At 26.0% G+C, this 21,064-nt stretch overlaps 2 protein-coding genes across 3 annotated transcripts; one reads left to right on the top strand and one right to left on the bottom strand.

The window, feature by feature from the left end:
• Positions 1-2,855: 2,855 nt before the first annotated feature.
• Positions 2,856-13,327, bottom strand: LOC129971605 (F-box only protein 22-like). Its single transcript, XM_056085538.1, has 3 exons — positions 12,980-13,327; positions 7,977-8,235; positions 2,856-4,267 (listed from the first exon to the last, which is right to left on the bottom strand). The coding sequence occupies exons 1-3, from the start codon at positions 13,142-13,144 to the stop codon at positions 3,516-3,518; spliced, it is 1,176 nt and encodes a 391-aa protein (XP_055941513.1). The 5' UTR covers positions 13,145-13,327; the 3' UTR covers positions 2,856-3,515.
• Positions 13,328-13,413: 86 nt separating this feature from the next.
• Positions 13,414-20,518, top strand: LOC129971611 (transmembrane protein 138-like). 2 transcript variants are annotated; one of them, XR_008784814.1, is made up of 4 exons: positions 13,414-13,545; positions 15,683-15,730; positions 19,454-19,529; positions 20,384-20,518. XR_008784814.1 is itself a non-coding variant. In XM_056085551.1 (3 exons), the coding sequence occupies exon 1, from the start codon at positions 13,639-13,641 to the stop codon at positions 14,116-14,118; it is 480 nt and encodes a 159-aa protein (XP_055941526.1). In that variant the 5' UTR covers positions 13,569-13,638; the 3' UTR covers positions 14,119-14,271; positions 15,683-15,730; positions 19,454-19,529. The 2 variants fall into 2 exon arrangements, 1 of the variants encoding a protein (XP_055941526.1); XM_056085551.1 differs by lacking the exons at positions 13,414-13,545; positions 20,384-20,518 and adding an exon at positions 13,569-14,271.
• The last annotated feature ends 546 nt before the right edge of the window (positions 20,519-21,064 follow it).

Raw genomic sequence — 21,064 nt, 5'->3', positions numbered from 1 at the left:
TGAATCTTCCAAAATAAATCCACGGTTTAAAAATTTAGTTAAAATTAAGTAAAGTGCTCAAGATTATGCAATGGAATCCCTTAATTTTCAAAACACCATTTGTTTTGCATTCTGTAATATTAATTTTTTTATAGATAACTATTGAACTCAATCATTCAACACAAGAGGTCCAAAATATATATATTCAATTCTTTTTATTGTAGGATGAAACTAAATGTAAAAATGAGCTATATTGTGCATATGCAATGTAAATAAGAAAAAATACTCTCATTGCTTTTATGTCCCATTCTATATTATTAGGCAAAAAGAAAAATCTATTATTAATCTGAAGCAAAAGTAAGAGAATTTAAAATACTTATATGATCACTCATGTAAATGAGAGATCATATGTGTATGAAACATCTAACAAAGCATTTGTCTCACAACTTTTCCCAATGCAGGTAGTAATCACTAGTGGAATATATATTCCATATTTCAAAAGTTTTACATTAAAGTATATTTTAATACATCTTTTGCTAAATCAACATAAATTAAAACTGGATCATAATCAATTAATTACAATGACACATGTAGTTAGATTATAATCAGTTTATGAAAAGCATCAACATTATATCATAAAATGAAAATAATAATAGTTGATATCAGTTCTTCATACCAGATTTTTCAAAATTTAATATATGTTAAGAATAATTTCATATAATTTATTCTTATTATTATCTTTTAATAATTTTTTATACTTGCATTTTTACTAGTTAATTAAATTTAATCATATTTGATTTCAACATAAGAATAAAATTGAATTAATCATGTTATGTCGTTTTAAAAATTCATTAAGGGAGAAATAATGCTTTGAATTTATTCATAATTGTGTAAAAACATCAGACTGTTATTACAACATTAAGTTACTAAAATTCTGAAATTTTTTTATAAAGCATAACGCTAGCTCAATCATAAAATTTGCTGAATATATTTACATATAAGCATGTATAATACGTAAATTTAAATCACCAACAAACAAAATTAATCAGTTACAATTGAAATCAACTGTCTGTTTTTAATATCCCCAAATGTTATTTAGTTGAAAAAATTTAATTAAAATAATAACATATTAGCCTTATTTTCGCATTACATGGATCTACATTCACAAGTTCTGTACCTTTATCAAATTCTAAAAAGGGGAAAAAACTTAAATTCATTAATTATAAAAAATAGCTCTTTTTTTTTTCTTTTTTTTTTGTAAATATGTACCTATTTATATATAAAAAATTTATCATAATTAAACAAATCTGAAAGTTTCCTACTAAAATGTGATATATTTATCCATTTTTTAAAAAAAAGGTCAATTTCAAATTAAAAATTTTTAAAAATTGATTTGTACTTCGATTGGCATTTAAGACACATGCAAAATAAATGGTATAAACCCGACTTAAACTAAAATCAAAATGTGTAATAATCAAGAATATAGAATAATTTTTGCACTATAAAATAAACCAAAAGAACAGAAAAGAATGAAAGAAAATTAGAGAAATAGATCATGGTGAATATGAAAAATGATCAGTTATAAACTAGCAATTAAATGTCTTTTATATGTTAAAGTTATGAAACGATGGTGTAATTATTCAACTCAGTTGATAACAACTTACATGTTTTTAAAAAATAGTTATAATAATTGATATTAGTTACTTTAAACTCCAAACATGCAAATATTTCTAACATGCAAAAAAATTAAAATTCCTAAACTAAATAAATTGTTAATTTTGAAAAAAATAATGATTAAACTTTAGAAGTATAACAACGACTTCTATAAATAATTAAAAATGTAAAAGGAAAATTAAAATTAAATGATTTCAAATGTATCAAAACTCTTTAAAATTCAAACAAAATTTCTATGAATTTCAATTATACCCAAAATCATTCAAGCAGTGAGAAAAAGCAAGATAAAAAATTTTCAACTTCATATACCAATTGGAACTTATGTATACTTGAATGAAAGATTCTTTGAGGATATATTTTTAATGTATTTAGTGAGGACTGAAGGGGATGCTTTCCTTTTAATTGAATAGATTCAAATTTTAAATCAGATCTGGTTTTGGCTATAAAACAGTATACAAAATCTCATTTATTGAAGTCAGTGTATTTTTTAGTCACTATGTTTACATCAATAAAAAAGAGAAAAGCAGATAGGCAATCCATCGACATATGTAGTCCTACACTTCTGAATATAAATATTCATATAGTATTTCATTTGTACTTCGATTGACATTTAAGACCCATGTAAATATAGTATTCATATAGTATTTCATAGCTCCTTATATATTTTAATTATGTTCACATGCATACATACAGAGATTTTCTTTCCAATGGATTGAATCCAAATTTTAGTTGAAACCTACAATTTAGTATTAATACAACATATAGACTTCAACACTCTAGATTAAAATGTTTTTTACATTTTATTGCTTTCTATTGTGTTCATAAACAGAAAAATTCCATAAAAATGTTTTCCAGATTCAGGAAGGTCTAAAACATGAAAATTAATCAAAAATTTCAAAGTTGGATTTTGTGATTACAGTACTTTTTCTTTGCATACATCATATCCGAGAAAGTAAAAGACATTTTCAGAATTGCAGACACACAAATGCAAGATCAAATTAAATGTTTTTTTTTTTTTTTTTTTTTTTTTTACTGTATTTTTAAAGAACTTTGGAACTAAAAAAATATATGAAAGGACATTTGTAATAAAAGGTATAAAACTAATTATTTTCAGAATGTTTTTTATTTATACATTTACTTACATATAATGAACATTTCATACTTACACATAAATGCTTTAATTTTTACATGAATCCGAAGGATGTGAAATGAATACAAAGCTTATTGTTAACTTTAAAAAACATTGCATACTTTTAAACAATATGTTTCTGAAGAATTTATCTTTCAGAAAAATACTAATTTTTTTTATCCACATCACAATCACAATATATTTGAAAATTCACTCGTTTATTTATCTATACAAACATCAAATATGTTAATATTTATAATACACATTGATATGTTGTTCATAAAGTTTCTGTACATCACAAAATTTACAATTATTTTTTTCCTTTAAATATATAACTTTTCTGTAAATTACTGTGGAAAAGCAAACAGCAGTGTCTATTTTCCAATATTAAAAAGTGAAAAAAGATTGTGAATAAAATCCATATTCTCTCTTATAGTAAATATTACAAATAATTTTCGGCTTAGAGTGGCATAGGCATGGAGACACAGATGGTTATTTAGTATTAAATAAAATTTTAATCAATGTTTAAAATACTGTAATATATCAGAGCATGCATAAATAAAAATATATGTATCTAAGATAAAACAACTTTTTCTTCTAACATTAATTTTATACTTTGTGGTGAATTATTTTTTATAACAGAAATTTTTAAAACCAAATGCTCAAGTGAAAACTTTAGAATATTGCAAAATATTTATTTTCCCATCATTGCTTAAATTGCACTCATTATCCTTCACATTTTGATCGATATTAAAACAAATATAGTAGTATAACTATGCAGAAATCGTTTTGTGGTCTTAAACTTACCAGCTTTTAGCTTTTTATTTTCTAAAATAACATTTGGAATGTAATTTACACCTATCTCACCTTCTCCAAATACTCCTATTATAGGAACTTTTGGATACATCTTACTAAAAATTTCACTTTCTACATTGTGTTCCTCATGAAAGCAATAACCTCGTCCTATGCATGCAAACATGTATGCAAAGCACTTATTTTTTAATAAACCAGATTCCCGAAATACTTCTAATTTTGCAGTTATTTCTTCTATTCTGTCATATGCATTAATTATGACAGAGGCTGCTTCAACGTTTGGTCCACAAAATGCTGTTGCTGAACCTAAAAGTGAATTTGTGCGCTCTACGATTGCACCACCAACAGCCATATTGATGTCTTCTTCTTCAGGACAACAACTGCGAACTAATTTGTTGGCAATACTTACTCCTCTAGATGTTAAAAATAACAGCAAACACTTTACTGGTGCATTTTTTGATACGAATTCAGCCAAACTACTCTTTTTTCCAGATATAGCATAGTGATTTACTTCCACTCCTGGTATTTCTGGAATGAAAAATCCAGCAACTGCTGGTCCATTTTCTACTTCCAATGGAACACAGTCTGTCTTGCAACCAATTATGCCAGCTGAAACTGTAAAGGCCATTTTGCATCTTTTTGGCAGAAACGATTTAAATACGACATCCATAACTGCAAAAAAATAGAAAGGAAATTGCTATTTAATGGGAATATCAATTAAAAAATAATAATTAAAGTATTACAGAACACAAACACAATTTCACTGGAGTAATGGTTTCACACGATATAAAGTTTATTTGTAATAATTATATATCAGAAATCAGAGATATTTTCAAAAACAAAAAATATGTATAAAATTAAAAAAAAAATGAACTACTATTAAATGTTAGTACTTAAATTAGATTTTATTCTTACAGACATGCAACTTTTATATAGAAAATGAAATTTTGAAGACTAATTATTTTTACAACAATTCATCTGCTGGATTTCTAATATATACTAATATTAAGATTTTAAAATAGCATAAAGCCATTTTATAAAAGAAGATTAACTTTAAAAAAATTGATAAATTTTAATTGCTATTTAAATATAAAAAAAACAAATATAAACTAACATTCAGAAATAGTAAGCTATAACTAATGACATATAATCACATTTGAGCTTAGTTTGCATTAAAAACCCAAAAGTAGATTATACATTAACTGCTACTTCACTTCAGCCTTGCATGCTTTTTATATTTCCTTATATTAATTAAAACATACTCTCACAGATCTTATGTTGCAAAACACTGAATTTAATTCGCAAAGTTCAAAAAATCATTTTTTTTTAGATGTGTTGGTATTTGTTTGCACAGATAAACTGTGGAAAACAAAATGTTTCTAAGTAATAATATCACGACAAAGTAACTATGATATAATATTAATTGCAATACACTCCATTATGAACACAACTGGAAATTATATTATGAAATAAAATCATATATATATATATGCAAACTAGTTATTAAAATACAATAATATTAATATTGTTAAATATATGTCAAAAACAGTAGTAGAAATGTAAATTAAAAAGTGAAATTCCAGGTAACGCACTGCAGTAAAATGTGCAAAATATATATTACATTAAAGGAAAAAAAAAAAAAAAATCATAGTCAAGTGTAACATTATCCACTCAGTAATGATAGAAGAAATGGAAGAAAAGAACTAAAATAAAAAAAAATATTAAAAGAATCTTAAAAAAAAACTAAATTTTTATTAAATAGATTTTTTGAACACTTATAAACAAACACAAGGCAGCCACTCCAATCTAGAAAAAAATAATAATAATGCCCTGTGTTTTCCTTGTGCATATGTTCAAGATACGAGGAAATGCAAAAATAGTACTCGTGCTAGTTATAATGCAATACAATATTAAAGAGTGGAAAAAGCAAGGAAAGGAAGCAACAATTTAACATTATTTGAAATAATAGCATATTAGAAAAATTTTAATATTTAAAAAAAAAAATGTCGTTATTTAATATCTAGAATTTAGCAAGACAAAACCACAAAGTGGTCTTCCCAAAATTTTCTTGTATATTCTCTAATAAAGGTGTTATCTAGAGAATGCTTTGCATAATATTGGTGTGCAATAGTCATGAAATATTAACCTTTGGAATGAATTTAACATTTTTACTGAAACTATTGTTTCATCCATAGCAAATTTTTTGGCGATTAATCCCTGGCATACAATTAATAGTCCAAATTCAAATTTCTGTTTTAGACACATTTTTCCTGATTATTTGAAACAAAAATTGACATAAAACTACAGTTGTTGTCAAAAAATCGAGTACTAAATATAATATATTTAACTAATTGCACTTTTTTATGGATTTGGCTTAACATTTGATTGTCATCTACGTTATAGATGTTAAATATGTGTTATGAATTTTATCTATCTAGATATCTTCATTTTATAGTTATTATTTTAACTCATATTCAAACAGTCAGTCAAACTTTCTTTTAACAAATTTTGCTAAAATTTTTATAGAAATTGACAAATTTAGTGCAAACTCTATATACCAAAATTTCACCATCTAACTTAAAACGGTTTTGAGTTATCTTTGTTAACATAGGAGATTTGTCAAAATCTTGAGTTCGAATTTTTTGATGGTTACAATATTTTTTTATACTCTTTTTTCTATACTAGAAAGTAAAAAATGTGTGTGTATGTCTATGTGTATATTAGCATGTCAAATTATTTGATCTGGAATTGGTACATATATATTTTTTATGGTGGGAATGTGCAAGTCAGATTCTTTTTGAAGCTTTAATTAGAATTTTAACTAACTAAAAACTAAATGAAATTTCAGCAGTTTTGCACGATAAACATCAAAACTATTACAGTGCAATAATGATTTTATAATCTTAAAATTCAAATAAATTATCTATTTAGTGATACTAATTTGTTGCTGTGTAATTTTTTAACTTAAACAATTTATGCATAATTTATAATAATATATTTCATTGCTCAAATGAAATTCAAATTGTTTTTATTGTTGTTATTAACATTTCATCTTAGCTTTTTCTCCAATGGTGATAGTCAAGACATGAAGAGTTGTTTTATTCTTTTTTTTAATATTGTGTAGATTTTAGCATAAACGTTTGCTTTTAATAAATTTCTTGAAATATTTCTTAATTTAGATGTAATTTCAAAGGTTAAGAAATGTGAATTTTTTTAGAGCGCTTTCACTTTTAAATACTGTTGCTCTTTATAGTGATATAATTGGATGAAAAAAATGTATAGAGAAAATTAGAGAAATACATAACACAATGAACAGAATGGTGTAAAGCTTATAATGTGAGTTTTTTTTCCCCCTTAAATTTTGAAGTTTAAAAATATTTTGTTAGGAAGGTAATATAATTGAAATTTTTAATAATCATTAATTAAGAAATAAATTATTTTTTTTAAAAAAATTATTTTATTTTTATTTTTAGTCACTATTTATTATTATTATATACATAATAAAATTTAAAAAAAAAATTTTTTTTTCAGACTTACTACCAAATAGTATTCCTCACAGGGAAATAATATTTAAATAAATTGATAAAGTTAAATTCTGAAAAAATTAAAACTGTGCATAATCATACAAAATACAAATTTCAAAACTCTACCACATCAAGAAGTAAGTAAAAACGTTCTAAAATAAATCTAAATTTCTAAAAATTCTATAATAAAATCAATGGTTAAAAGAGAATTGAGCTACATAGGTCAGCAAGCAAATTAAAAAATAAAATCTTAAAATTACTTATCTAAAACTAATTTTTGATCTTATTTTGAATGTGTTGAAATACACTTTTTTGTAACACTTTGGCACAGGATCCTACTGGAAGCAATCAATCCAATCAGCTACTGGCTGGTCTGAGTGCCAACATTCAAGTTTGACAATGATTAGGACATTGCTAATGGGAAAGCACCAACTTATGAAATAAATATTAAAATTATTTTAAATCAATTTGAAAAACACAAATTTTAATGTATAAAATATCAAGTTAAGTAAATCAGAAATTAGTTAAACATTTAATTTTTTCAATAATTACAAATAACATTAATAAGCGACCATAAATTAACTCCTTGTATTGAAGTGAAGGCTTTCATTTGTCCATCAAATGAAAGAGTTTTTGATATTTAAATCCATATCATATATTAAAGCAGTAACTGATCTGAAGGACAAAAATAATCATTTGTATATACTGAAATATTTCAAGCATATTTTCCATCCTTGTAAGTAATAACAAAATAACAACAAATGTCAAAAATAAAATGTGGGATGGAATTAAGAGTTTAAATAAATTTGCATTTCAAAGGATTGACAAGCTATGATTACTGTACATTTTTTTCTCACCTGAATTCAGATATTTTCTTCTAGTAATACTCCCACAAGGTTTGAATCTTTTCACAGTACGTTCAGTATCACCAAAGCTTGGAAAAAATTTATGAATTTTTTCAAACAAACTTGTAGTCATAAATGCTGTGCAGAAAACAGGTTCTGACTGCAAATTTTCCAATTGTTCAAATGTACTATTTTCTACTTCCCCATGTTCAGTTGAACCACATGATTTCATATGTTTCAATTCAAATCTACGATCAGGACAAGGACCAACCTAAGGAAAAATTAGCAGCAGGTTAGTAATCTGCGTTTTCAAAAAAAGAAAAAAAAAAAAAAAAAAAGAACTCTTCAAAATTTAAATCAATATCCCACAGAAAAATGCTGGCAGAAATTATAATAATTTCAAATTTTAACTCCTGCAATAGAATCTATGGCCATAAAGTATGGTAGGTGTCTATTTAGATAAATTAAAAAAAAAAAAACATTAAAATGTAATTCCATTGATAAAGTTTTAAATAATTTACATTAAAATCAGAACTTATTCTAATAATTGCAAGTCCCATTGCAAGTAGAAAATTTTTGCTACAATATCTAAATGGATCAGAAAATGAAACATTAACATAGATAGCAAAATGGAATAATTAATTGAACTAATTATCAGACTTTCATAAAATCTTCTGAGATTATTTTCTAATTATTTTTCATTAGTCTTCCCCCACACACCCCAAAAAAACTGCCACAAAATTTTGTACAGACTAATATTTTTCATGCAACCCAAAATCCTGTTATAGCATATTCTTATTTAAGATATATTCATATTGTAATTGTATTGATTACCTAAATAAACCCTGAAATTATTTTGAATATTTTTTTCCCTTACATTAAAAAAAGTCAAATATTTTATAAAGTCCAATTAAAAAATTTACTACAAAAATACAATAGTAGCTTTAAGCAATACTAGTTATTGTTTGTCAACGGATTCTAAAACCCTCCATGCTTTTGTGCATGTGTTAGGATGGGTTTAATTCATCAAAATAGGGATGACAGGAAAGATGAAAGGAGAAGATGTTTACATATAACAGTAAACTCAGATTACTCTGGGCTGAATTAAAATAAAATAATAGATCAGAAACAATATGATACTTGTATAAACATGAAAAAAAAAATCAATGAAAAAGCATCTAGTAGGGCAGAAATCAAGGTCAAAGAATCATGAATTCCAGAGTGATAAGCACTCATCCTGCATATCACCCCTTTGTAAGATATAATTGTCGAAAAGTGGCTGTCTCAGGATACTGAAATGAATAGTAATTTGGTGACTAGTCTTGAAATTCAGCCTATAATTCACACTTAAAATAAACTGAAGCATATTAAAGCAAATTCATTATGAATCAACATGAATTTGGGTAGGCACTTTGATTGACTATGAAGTTGACAGCATGTTTATCTGATAATTTTCACACGTGTTATTGTGTGTACACATGTGATAATTTTTAATTAATACACATATTATTTTTATGTACATCTCAACATAGCACTAATAAATGAGTACAAACCATTTAATTTGAATTTCTTTTTGCAAAATATCATTTATCAAACAATCAAAAAATAAAGTGAGAAAAGTCATTTTCCCCTTATATGATTACTTATTATAGTCTCTAAATATGACTTAACAAATTTTGTAAGAAATTTCAAGTTGCCTTTGATATATCATTTTCTATTAATTACATCACTCTAATTATTCTTTTTTAATATATTAAACACAAAAATGTTATATTAGACCAAATATACAGGGTATACCTGAATTCATGGGCCAAACTTTATGTGTAGGTAAAATAGATATAAAGGAGAATTTTTTATACAGCAATATAGGGTTGGAGATGAAAAGTGAAGGCAGAAAAAAACAAGAAATGCTTAGGGAATGGCAGAAAAAGCTATTTATTTAGATATAATAAATATAATATTTTTAAAGCCGAATATATGGAAATGTAGTGACATACCTTAAAGAAAGATGAATTTTTGGGAAGAAAAGTATCAAGTAGTTATGGAAGTTCAATTTGCATTACCAGTCACTAGCAAAATAGTTTTATTGAGTTTGAATGGCATTATATGAGCCTTAAAAACAACATTTCACTGTTAGAGAATATTTTTGTGTGATAGAGCGATTTATGATCTCCGAGAAAGCAGGTGTACATCTTATATATGTCTATCAGCATTTCTTGTTATTTCTGCCTACCCTTTTTATTTCTAATTCCATACTGCTATAAAAACTTTTTAATAATACATTTTACTTACCCTAAAACTTTGGCTCATAAATTTAAAATTATCCTATATAGTAATGCAAGTCGTCATTTTCTTCACTTATTTAATTTAAAATCTTTCAAAAAGCTATTATATTGGAAATGTTAGTTTTTTATTTGTAGGCAGTACATTTTTGCACTTGCCACCATATGATTATAAGAATATTCTTTTAATACATGCTACTAAAGTATACAAAAATTTTGTAAAATAGTACTTATTAATTAACTATGAAAGAGCAAAAGTCGCCAAATGTAGCACCAAAAAAAAAATTGGCAACCCTATGAATGCTTCTAATTTATAAGAAGAAAATAAACATGTGTTTACACTAATTAAAAACAAACAAACAAATAAATACTTTGTTTTACTTTTGGTTGGTTGGTTGGTTGGTTGGTGTTTATTTTCACCAATGAATTGCCAATATTTCATCATTAATTAATAAGTACTACATTATAAAATATTAAGAGTTAAATGCAAACTGATAAATTTTTAAACTGCTCCAGCCAATAATAGATAAGTCTTTTGTTTAATTAAACAAGTAGTAGTGTTCTTTCATTTTTGTAGACTGACTCAATAGGGCCTGTTTCAAGCTTCTAAATTTATTGTTTAAGAAGATTGAAAATGCATTTATTTGCCAACATTATCCAAAGTTTGATATTTATTTACCTTGTTTATCTATATTTGAATATACAGACTAACAGGTATTAAAACTATCAAAAGATTTAATTTTAAATTTCTTACAGATTTACAATTTTAATGTTAAAAACTAATGATTAAAACATATATTAACTGTATGCCAGTGATTAAGTGCCAAACTCAATGCTAAAAAGTCATACAACTAAAATATGGTTAGATTTGCCAATGGTAAGCAGCTATTATGCAAATATCATAAAAATCATATGCTAAATTCCATCTTTCTATTCTTTGCATTTTTTAGCGCATACAGATGGGCAGACAACTCAAGCATGGTTTTCTACCAAAATCTAGCAAAAATGTATAATTAATACAATTTATTATTTTGGTATCACCATCAAATTTTGCTCATCTAGGTCCTAGTTTTTTTAGCTATAATATTTACAGATATACCAACTGACACAATTTCAGAAATGACATTAAAGACCTCAGAAAAATATTTCTAAAATATGAAAATTTATCAAAATCTTAAAGCTGAATACTTTGAAGGACATAATACTTTCTCATGATACAAGCAAAAGTTCATTGAATAATATCTTATTCTAAAACTGCTTAATAATATCTGCTTCTAAAACATTCCCATGAGTAGCAATCAATAATGAATATTAGAACAAAATACAGCTTAAATGAAAAGAACAATAATATATTATAAAAAAATAGCATATTTGGATATTTTGGCAGCCAATTTCTAAATATTTATAATATATTATCATCTTTAAATAAATAAATGTAACAAATTTTATCCCGAGATCATACTTTCACCTTTTATTTTAAAGTAACCTATTGAAAGAGCTGATCTCTTCAAATGCTTTCCTTTCTCTATATAAATATATATAATTGGGCAAGATAAGTTCTCGAACATCATGGCATGAATTAATATATCTTTAGCATTTAGGAATTTTTATGTGAGCACTTTGTACAATAGAGTCAAATACGGCTTTTGTACCAATAAACACTACAAACCAACAAGAGTGTTTTGCAGCCTCTCAATGATACTTTAATCAGTACTTGTGGATATTTATGGCCCTTGGGTTTTATATTAAAAAAAATGAGAGATATTACCAAGTTGGATGCATTATGTATAATGAAATTTGGTCACCTTAATTTATTTTGAAAATCACCAGCAAACTAGTGGCCTTAAATACCTAAAATTACCCTTTAATTTTTTTCATGTAGGTTATCTAAATGCAGTATCACTAGCATTTTTGTAATTATTTGACAATTTCTGCATTATTTCAAACATTTTTCACATTCTCTGAAAGTTTATCAGCTAAAATTGTCTTAGCTGTTTCATAAATTCCTATTTAATTAATAATATGGCAAGATTTTTATAAGCATTTTCTGTAACAAATAAAAAATTCTTTTTAGAATTTAAAAAGAAGAGGGACATTTAACAATACCTTTTCAGAGTTAAAAAATATCTAAATTATTCAGAGCCAAAACAAACAAACAAACAAAAAAAAATTGTCTCACAATCAAAATAAATAATTAAAACAAAAAAGACAATATAAACAAAAATTTCAAAAATATAAACGCAAAAATTTTAATATTCATATTCAACACCTTTAAGCAATTTATATTTCTCCTATCGGATATATAACTACTAATGTCAAGTTTACCTAAAATATATTTACTGACTATATAAATTACACACAATTTCAACCATGAATAATTAAACTTCATTAACACACACAGATATCTCTATTAAAATATTTTTATTTAAATATGAGCTATATAAAGTTATGTATATTCCAACCTAATTGACATCTGCCTTCGTGATGCCTTTAAAATTACACAACTTCATGTTCGAACAAGAACATCAAAATAATCTTGTAAACATTGGATAAATACTATTTTACATGAGATATAAGTACCCAAACTGTTATATACATTCATTGTAATACAGATCTGAACAGAAAAGCATATTAAGTCGGCTAATAATATTATGATTGCAATCCGAATTTTTTGTTAAAAAGCAATTTTAGTAATCAATGTTTTAGGAAATCAAAATGTAGAATGAAAATTACAGAAAATATCCAGGCGATATCTGTACGGCGCTTCTTTTCTGCTGCAGAAATTTTGTACCAAATGGAACAGACTTGAGAACATGAAGATAAGTCGTACGCATTCAGAAACTGGAAAATTTTTTCCAATATTAATGGATTATTAAATACGGCTAGTTTTTGTTCCATTTTATTTTTTTAATCCATTCTCCTCAATAAACCGAAGTAATTTAAGTGATATTCTTAGCTCATCCAAGTTATACAACAACTTAAATTATTCTAATTAAGGCATTGCATAACATTTCAACCACAGAGCAAGAGATCTTCTCCGTGCTAGAAAGGAAGAGAAAACGATAGTACAGGCTGACAAAGTGATAATGATGAATCGGGCTTTCTTATTGGATATTGTGCCTTCCGAAATCCATTTCGGATTGGCTCGAGTTAGCCATCTTTAAAAAGGGTTGCTCTACTTCAAAATATCGCCTGACATATCCTGCATACAAATTGATCCGCTTTTGCCTTGGAATTCCTTACTTTTCTGTCAATAACGCTGTTTAATGATAGCTATTGCCATGGAAACGACACAGAAGGTATGATATTATATTTCGTTTTGACTCTACAGCGAATTAAGGCATTGCTTACTTTATAGTTCTAAGATTTAACTTAGAAATTTATAAGATCTGATGAAAAGTAGTAGGTATTTCCCTGTACTGTTGCTGCAATATGTACTGTTATTGATTGATCTTCTTCTGAATACGTTTAGTGATTTTGGACGATCGTCATTTGTTGTTTTGCTAGTTTTACATGTAGTTCAAGATATTGGCATAGTATGCAATATCATAATATTGTTTTTAATGTTTGCGAATACTTATGTATTTCGAGCTGGATTGTTGGGAATATTAATATCACGCTATCGCTTCACGCTTATAACATGTTTTCTGTATTTGACCATCACAATAATGTGGCACTTTTGGAACTTGAAATTTAAATGGAACAATCCTTTTGCATATAATTGGAATACAAATTTACTGGTACTCTACATTCTACAGAGAAGTTGTGCTGTTTTATATTATTATTTTTACAAAAGAACTTCACTTCTTATTGTTGATCCTTGTTTTTATGAAGATAGTGAATGGCTTAAAATGAAAGTCTCTAAAAGATAGATAACATTGTCAGATTTCAACTAACCAAAATATTTTATTGTGAAAAAAAAATTTGTTGTTTCATACACTATTATTTTTTAAAAAGAACTTTACTTCTTACTGTTTTTGAAGAAAATGAATGGTTTAAATGAGTCTTCAAGAGTTAACAAGCATGTAAGTTAAATTTCAGCCAATCAAAAAACTTCGTATTTTAAAAAAGTTGAAGGGTCAGATTGCTATATGAAATAGGTTATTTATTTATAAAAACAATTTTATGAGACTTAGGCACTTTTTCTATTTCATATTATAAAAATATGTTTATGAATATTTTAGCATCTTTTTGCATATAATCATTGTATGTTAAAAAGATATGATGTTTTTATTATGTTACTAAATTAGACTTATGTTTAAATAAAGCTTCTGTTTTTTTCTTGCTTCAATAGATTTTATGAGATTATGCATAAGTTAATTCTACACAATATTTCCAAATTCATATATAGATTTATTTGCTTTTTTTTTTTTTTTAATTTTTATTGAAATATCTTTTACATGTGCATGATATGATAGTTAAGATAATGGTATAGTGAAATTTTTTTATTGCATTTGGATTTATTCTTCATTTATTTAACTTTTACGTTTTTATTTACAAGCATATATCTAAGAGATCCAATCATTGAATTTTAATTCATATCAGAAAAATTACTCAGTACCAACATGAAGATTATGAGTATAAAAATTACTTTCTGTTACAGTTTTGATTTTATATGTTTTTTAATTACTCATTCTTATATTTTACTTTAAAATAAAAGCAAATATTTTATTTTCTTGAATAAAAAAAAAGCTATCTAAATTTTTATCATTTATTAAAAAATAGTTTAACAATTTATTATATTTATTTTTTAATCATATCTTGTTTTGTCATTTAGTACCAAACCTTACAGAAATTAGAAATTTCTAAAATTTGCAAGGTTTTAACATAAAAAAAATTATATGCTTTAAAATTGGTTCTTATTGACATTAATTATTTAGAATTATGGATTTAATGATAGAAATCTGTAAGGCTTGTATATCCTTATTTAATATTCATTCAATTTATAATTTGAGATAACAATATTTCAAGGAAGCAGCAATTATTAATTGGGTGAACCTGAGTTTAACCCCCTTCTTTGCCAAATTGCGATAACGTGCCAAAGCTGGAAATCTTTATTATTCACTATGATTGTACATATGCTTCTTCGCTTTTGAACACTTCACAAGACCGTTGTTGGCGATTTTTGAAAATTGTGCCAAGCAGGGAGTTTAACTCCGGTCGTACCATTAATCTTTCTAATATATCAGAAATCATGAAATTTGTTTATTATTATTAAAGGGTACATCATATGTATTGCATCTGCATAGACTAAACATTGTTTGACTGCAAATGAAATTTCATCCTGTATAATTTTATATAACAGTTTTTGATTATATAATTATTATCATAAGGATATTTTGTTTATTTTCAACTTTTGAACATAATGTAATTTATGAAATTTTATTTCAAACTGTGCTTAGAATAAGTTTACTTATTCTATTTTATTAAATACAGGAACTGGAAGTTCTTCTATCAGAATTAAACACAATTAAAAAGAATGCTGTAAGTATTATTTTGATTCTTTTATCGCTTTATGCACTAGATATCCATGAATCTTGTGTTTCAAAAATATAATAAAATCTGTTTATATTTCTTAGCTTTTCAGATTTTTCCAGTTTTATATTACAGTGTGCCTGAGTTTGTAAAGTATATACAAGAACTTTCCATCACCTTAAGTAACATTGTTGTAATAATAATACTACACCATTATCTTTTTTTTTTTTTTTAAAGGAAGTGTAAATATGGCACATGTTGCTTGGATTAAAAATAATTTAATTTATATTAAAAGATTACAAATTCAAATGTGTGAAGAAATCTACTTTTATAACTCAAACACAATAGCATGAACTGTAATTATATGATAGCATGAATTACATGTACTGCAAAAATTACTAGAATTTACCTCTTTCACTTGCTATACTAATTCTAAAACTATATATCTGAGTAATTTTCCACCTTTTATAATGTGATGAAGTGAGGAGTTGATTTTTTTTTTTTTTTTTTTCAAGAGCCAAGTCTTGAGATTAAACATGTACCAAACAAATATTTGGAAGCAAATTTGGTCACCAAAAATGGTGCCAAATCAAGACCACCCCCCTCAACATGATGTATTAATTTTTTAACTGGTTTACTATTAAATCATGGATTGTAGCTTGCGTATTGATCACATATTAGTAATTAATCTCCAAAGATCACATGTTATTAAGCTCTTTTGTAATTAAAGTTTGCTAACAGCATGTGGTTCGTATACATGTGCCTAATGGATTTTTAATATAATTATTTAAAAATATCTACATGCGCAAGTTCTCTTTACTTTATATCAGGAAAATTATAGGAAAAATCTGATACTTGTTTGATATAATACATTATTCTGATTATCTGTATAAGTCTTTATGCATTCACAGAAAAGAGCAGTAGTGTTTAAAAATGGACATACTTTAAAGATTTCTCATGTTTACTTGGTTCTGAACTAAACCTTAATTATAAGTACAGTTGTGTGTGTGTGTATATATATATATATATATGTATATATATATTGATAGATTTGTGTGTAATGATATTTTAATATCTAATTTAATCCGAATTAATTTCCTAATTTTTTGTCCTAATTCAGCCTCTGTCGGGGTAATTCTAAAGTGTTCTCTTGTTTTCTGATCCCATTCCACTTTTTCTGTTTAATTCATTCAACTGAAGCTTTGTAAAAATGATGCGCCATCAGTTCCACGTGCCGAGTGAAAATGATCCCTCCGTTGTTCTTGTCAAAGGTCGACACGTGGCGGAAATCTAATGTTATTGTGGTGATGTTCATGTAGAGTGTAGTGTAAAGCATTTCATCGCTATTAGAAAAATAAACTCTTTATTACACTAACAACTATCGGAACATCGCTGCTTAGCGCACGTATACACAGAACGGGGATTCCCCGGGAGAAGTAATAACATAGATTGTATTCGGGAAAGTAGATAGGTAGCGCTTTAGAATAACATGATAAAAGATGGCGCTACGATCACTACATTATATAAGACGAGGGATAATTTATTTCTCTCTCTTGCCCACTTCTGCTCTTGTCCCGCCCTGTGGCGAACGTATTTTGTTCGCACCTTCTTGTAAATATATTATGCCTTCCCGGGATGGATTAAAATGAATTTAAAAATGAAAAATGTCTCTTCTATGTCTTCGAACCTGTCTTCTGTTTTTTAGAATTTTATGCTTTTACACACACGCACACACTGAAATCTAAAATAAGCTTACTGTTTAAAGTTTGATCAACAGCAGTAAGAATATTACTAGAGAATGAAAACATTTTGACGGTCACTTCAATAATTAGATGTATTGCTATAAAATATGCTTCAAATATTTTTTTAAAAATAAATTACTAACAGAAAAAAATTATGTGGCAAAAAATTTGATATGATTAAAAAGATTTTTTTTTTTTTTTTAATTTTAAGATAATGTAAAAATGATATTTATACTATAATATTTTTGGGAGTTATCATAGAAAAAATTTCAAAATTTTGCACAATTTTTTAATTAAAAAAAATGACCTCTAAGGGAATTTTTCCACTTTTTGAAGCCTACATGAGTCAAGTTTCATAACCTTAGGTCAAATGGTTTATCTGTAGAAAGCCAATACATACTTTCATTTTATTAGTAGTAGAGATGCAAAGTAATTTTAGTTTATTTAAGAATAATTTTTTTTTTCTTATAAATAGAGTAAGCTTTCAAATTTGTTGATAAACAAATATGTAAGATTTCAAAAATCAAGAAGAATTATTGATATTATAAGTCATTGCATGTATCTTTTAAATGCGTTAATTTATATGTTTTGCAAGAAGAATAATGTTTATGAAGAAACAATAATCATTATTTATAAATAAGATTAATCTGAAAAATGTTTTTAAATTTAGATTTTCTCTGTATAAAACGTTACATATACAGAGTGATTCAAAATTTATTAGTCAAATTTCGTGGGGAGGTAAGGAATTCATCAGGAAACCGATTTCACATAGGAAAGTATGTCCGAAAACGTCATCTGCAGGACAAAATGCAAAAGTGACGTGAGTATAAGAAAGCTGTACAATTAAGTGGTTACGAATGTGACTTCTATTCAAACAAGTTCACAGAAGGTGCACAGAATTGCGACCATTTATATGAACACGGAATTCACAGCGCCGTTGCATCGACCACCGAATATTTTCAAAAACACTGGCATATCACGGACAATATCGGCAGCGGCCATTATTCGTGCAGCAAGGTCCATTTCACTGTCAGCGGGGGTCTCCTACACATGGTCTTTCATGGCCCAACACAAAAAGAAATCCATGGGCGATAAATCAGGTGATTTGAGTGGCCAAGCGATCGGTCCCACCTCTGCCGATGTATTGAACTCCGAATGTTCGATTCAGGTAATCACGCGCAGCAATTGCGCTATGGTCTGGAACTCCATCATGTTGATACCACATATCTCGGCGGATATGCTACAGGCAATGTCCGTAATATGCCAGGCGTTTCCGAAAATGTTCAGTGGTCGATGCAACGGCGCTGCGAATTCTGTGTTCGTGTAAATGAGCGCAATTTTGAGCATCTATTGGTAACGAATATACTTTACTTTGTTGGAATAAAAGTCACATTCGCTACTACTTGACTTTACTATTTAATTGAGTTCACTTCTCTTGACCATTTTATTTATGCAGATGAAGTTTGAGGACATACTTTCCTATGTGAAAACGATTTCCTGAGATATTCCATACCTCCCCACGAATATTGAACATTATGTTTTGAATCTCCCTGTATTATCACGGGATTATAACATTTTAATCCATATTATCGTATTCATTTTTTTTCTACAGAATAACATTGTATGCATGGATTTTAAATGCTTAGGGAAAAATAGGAGATAATTTTTATAACAGTTTCTGACATAAAAATAATGCTTTATACTCTAATTTGTATCATATATATAAGCTTGGTAATCTTTTTCTTCTGAATTTTTTTTGTCATAATTAATTATTAATAATTTTTATTTGTTTTTCTGTTTTTCTTTTAAGGTAAAGAAATTATATAAATTAGTGTTTTGCCTATGCTTATTTATGTGCATTTTAATATTTCAAAGCGAATTCATTACAGATTTTGTAAAACAGGAATGATTCCAAATTATTTGTTCTATGCTATCATTGGGTGGAATTTTAATTCTTTTATATTTATATATTTTTTTCTCATTTTTCTAGAAAGTATACAAGCAACTACAAAACTCAAGTGTATTTTTTTTATCCGATGTTGCGACATTGAAATCAGAAACACAAAGTAGGTTAAAAAAAGTTTCAGTTTTTTTTTTTTTTTTTTTTTTTTTAAGAATTTGCTTTGAATAGAAACAGAATTGTTTGCCTGAATATTTTTTATGTTAATTAAAGCTTCTATGAATGAATAAAATTAGAAATTCAAATTCTTTTGAACTTTTAATTTTAGTTTAACAACTGAAATTTTACAATTTAAAAATTCTAACTTCGTATTTTAAAATGTATGGATCATATTTCTTAATTACTTTTCAAATTCTTCTTTGCATCTTTAAAAATATAATATATTTATTTTTCTCATTCCATTAGCCATCTACTAGAAATGAAACTTGCAATGTAATTAATATGTGTTAATTACATTTCCTTTTAATTTTATGTGCTCAAAATGAATGAAAGCATTTCTTTGGCATCAAAACTATTAAACATGCTAAAGTTTATTAAACATTAGAATTGAATGTGATTGATAAATTAAATGAAAACTCATATGAATGCAATATTAAAAGCTTGATACATACATATTGCATAAATAAAGCTTTTAAAGCCTTTCTTTTTAAATAGGTTTGAAAGTATTTTATATAAATTAATTTATTTTATCAGAACTATTTTTTAAATCATATTCTAAACATTTAGATAGTTTGTAATTAATTTATATAAAAAATCTTAAGGTTAAATTATTTAGAAAAAGTGATTTCTCAGAGTTTGTGCCTGTTTTTTATAATGCTATGTATGTAGTAATTGTTTCTTTCCTTTTTTTTTTTATTTCTATGGGCATTTCTTTTTTACTAAAGATAAAATAAAAATTTTTTGATAGTATTTCAATGTGAATAAAAGATTTTTTTTTTTTTTTTTTTTTAAATTTTGCAGAAAAATTAGAAGAGATTAAAGCCAAAGAAACAGATGGGAAATCTTAGTCATCAAGAAATATTTTTGTACAATATATTCATAAAGATAATGTACAAACAGCATGTATTTTTAAAAATAAAATTGTAATAATATAAGTGTTTTAAAAGTTTATACTACACTACTTTATTTTTGCTCAGTATAAATTATTCTCTATTAATAATAAAAGAGAATGCATACATGAGTTGGCACTGTACAAGATGTTCTCCAGACCTAGAACAGTGTCGAATTAAATTTTTTAGAGGCCCTTAAGCAATGCAAATCATTACTTTTCTATCTCACAGCTTTTAAAAATAATTTTTTAAGACAAATTTTTTCTATTTGAAATTTTAAAACATTTAATTATGGGCCATTTTCAAAATAGTTTTTTTTTCTGTATATCATATATAAAAAAAAAAAAAAATGCACAGTTAAAATTTAAAAGCAATTTTAAAAAAATGAAAAGCACTTTTTTAATATAATCTAAATAATATTTAACTATAGGACTTTTTAAATTATAAAACAACACATATTTTTAAAATTATAAAAAACGCATATTTTTAAAATTATAAAAAACACATATTTTTAAAATTATAAAACAACACATATTTTTAGAATTATAAAATAACATTTTATAAAATTATTAAATGATTATTAATTGGGAAT

The sequence above is a fragment of the Argiope bruennichi genome, chromosome 1 (assembly GCF_947563725.1).
Source record: "Argiope bruennichi chromosome 1, qqArgBrue1.1, whole genome shotgun sequence".
Lineage (NCBI taxonomy): Eukaryota > Metazoa > Arthropoda > Arachnida > Araneae > Araneidae > Argiope > Argiope bruennichi.
Note: the sequence above shows the minus strand (reverse complement) of the source record. Positions and strands in the feature narration are given on the sequence as shown.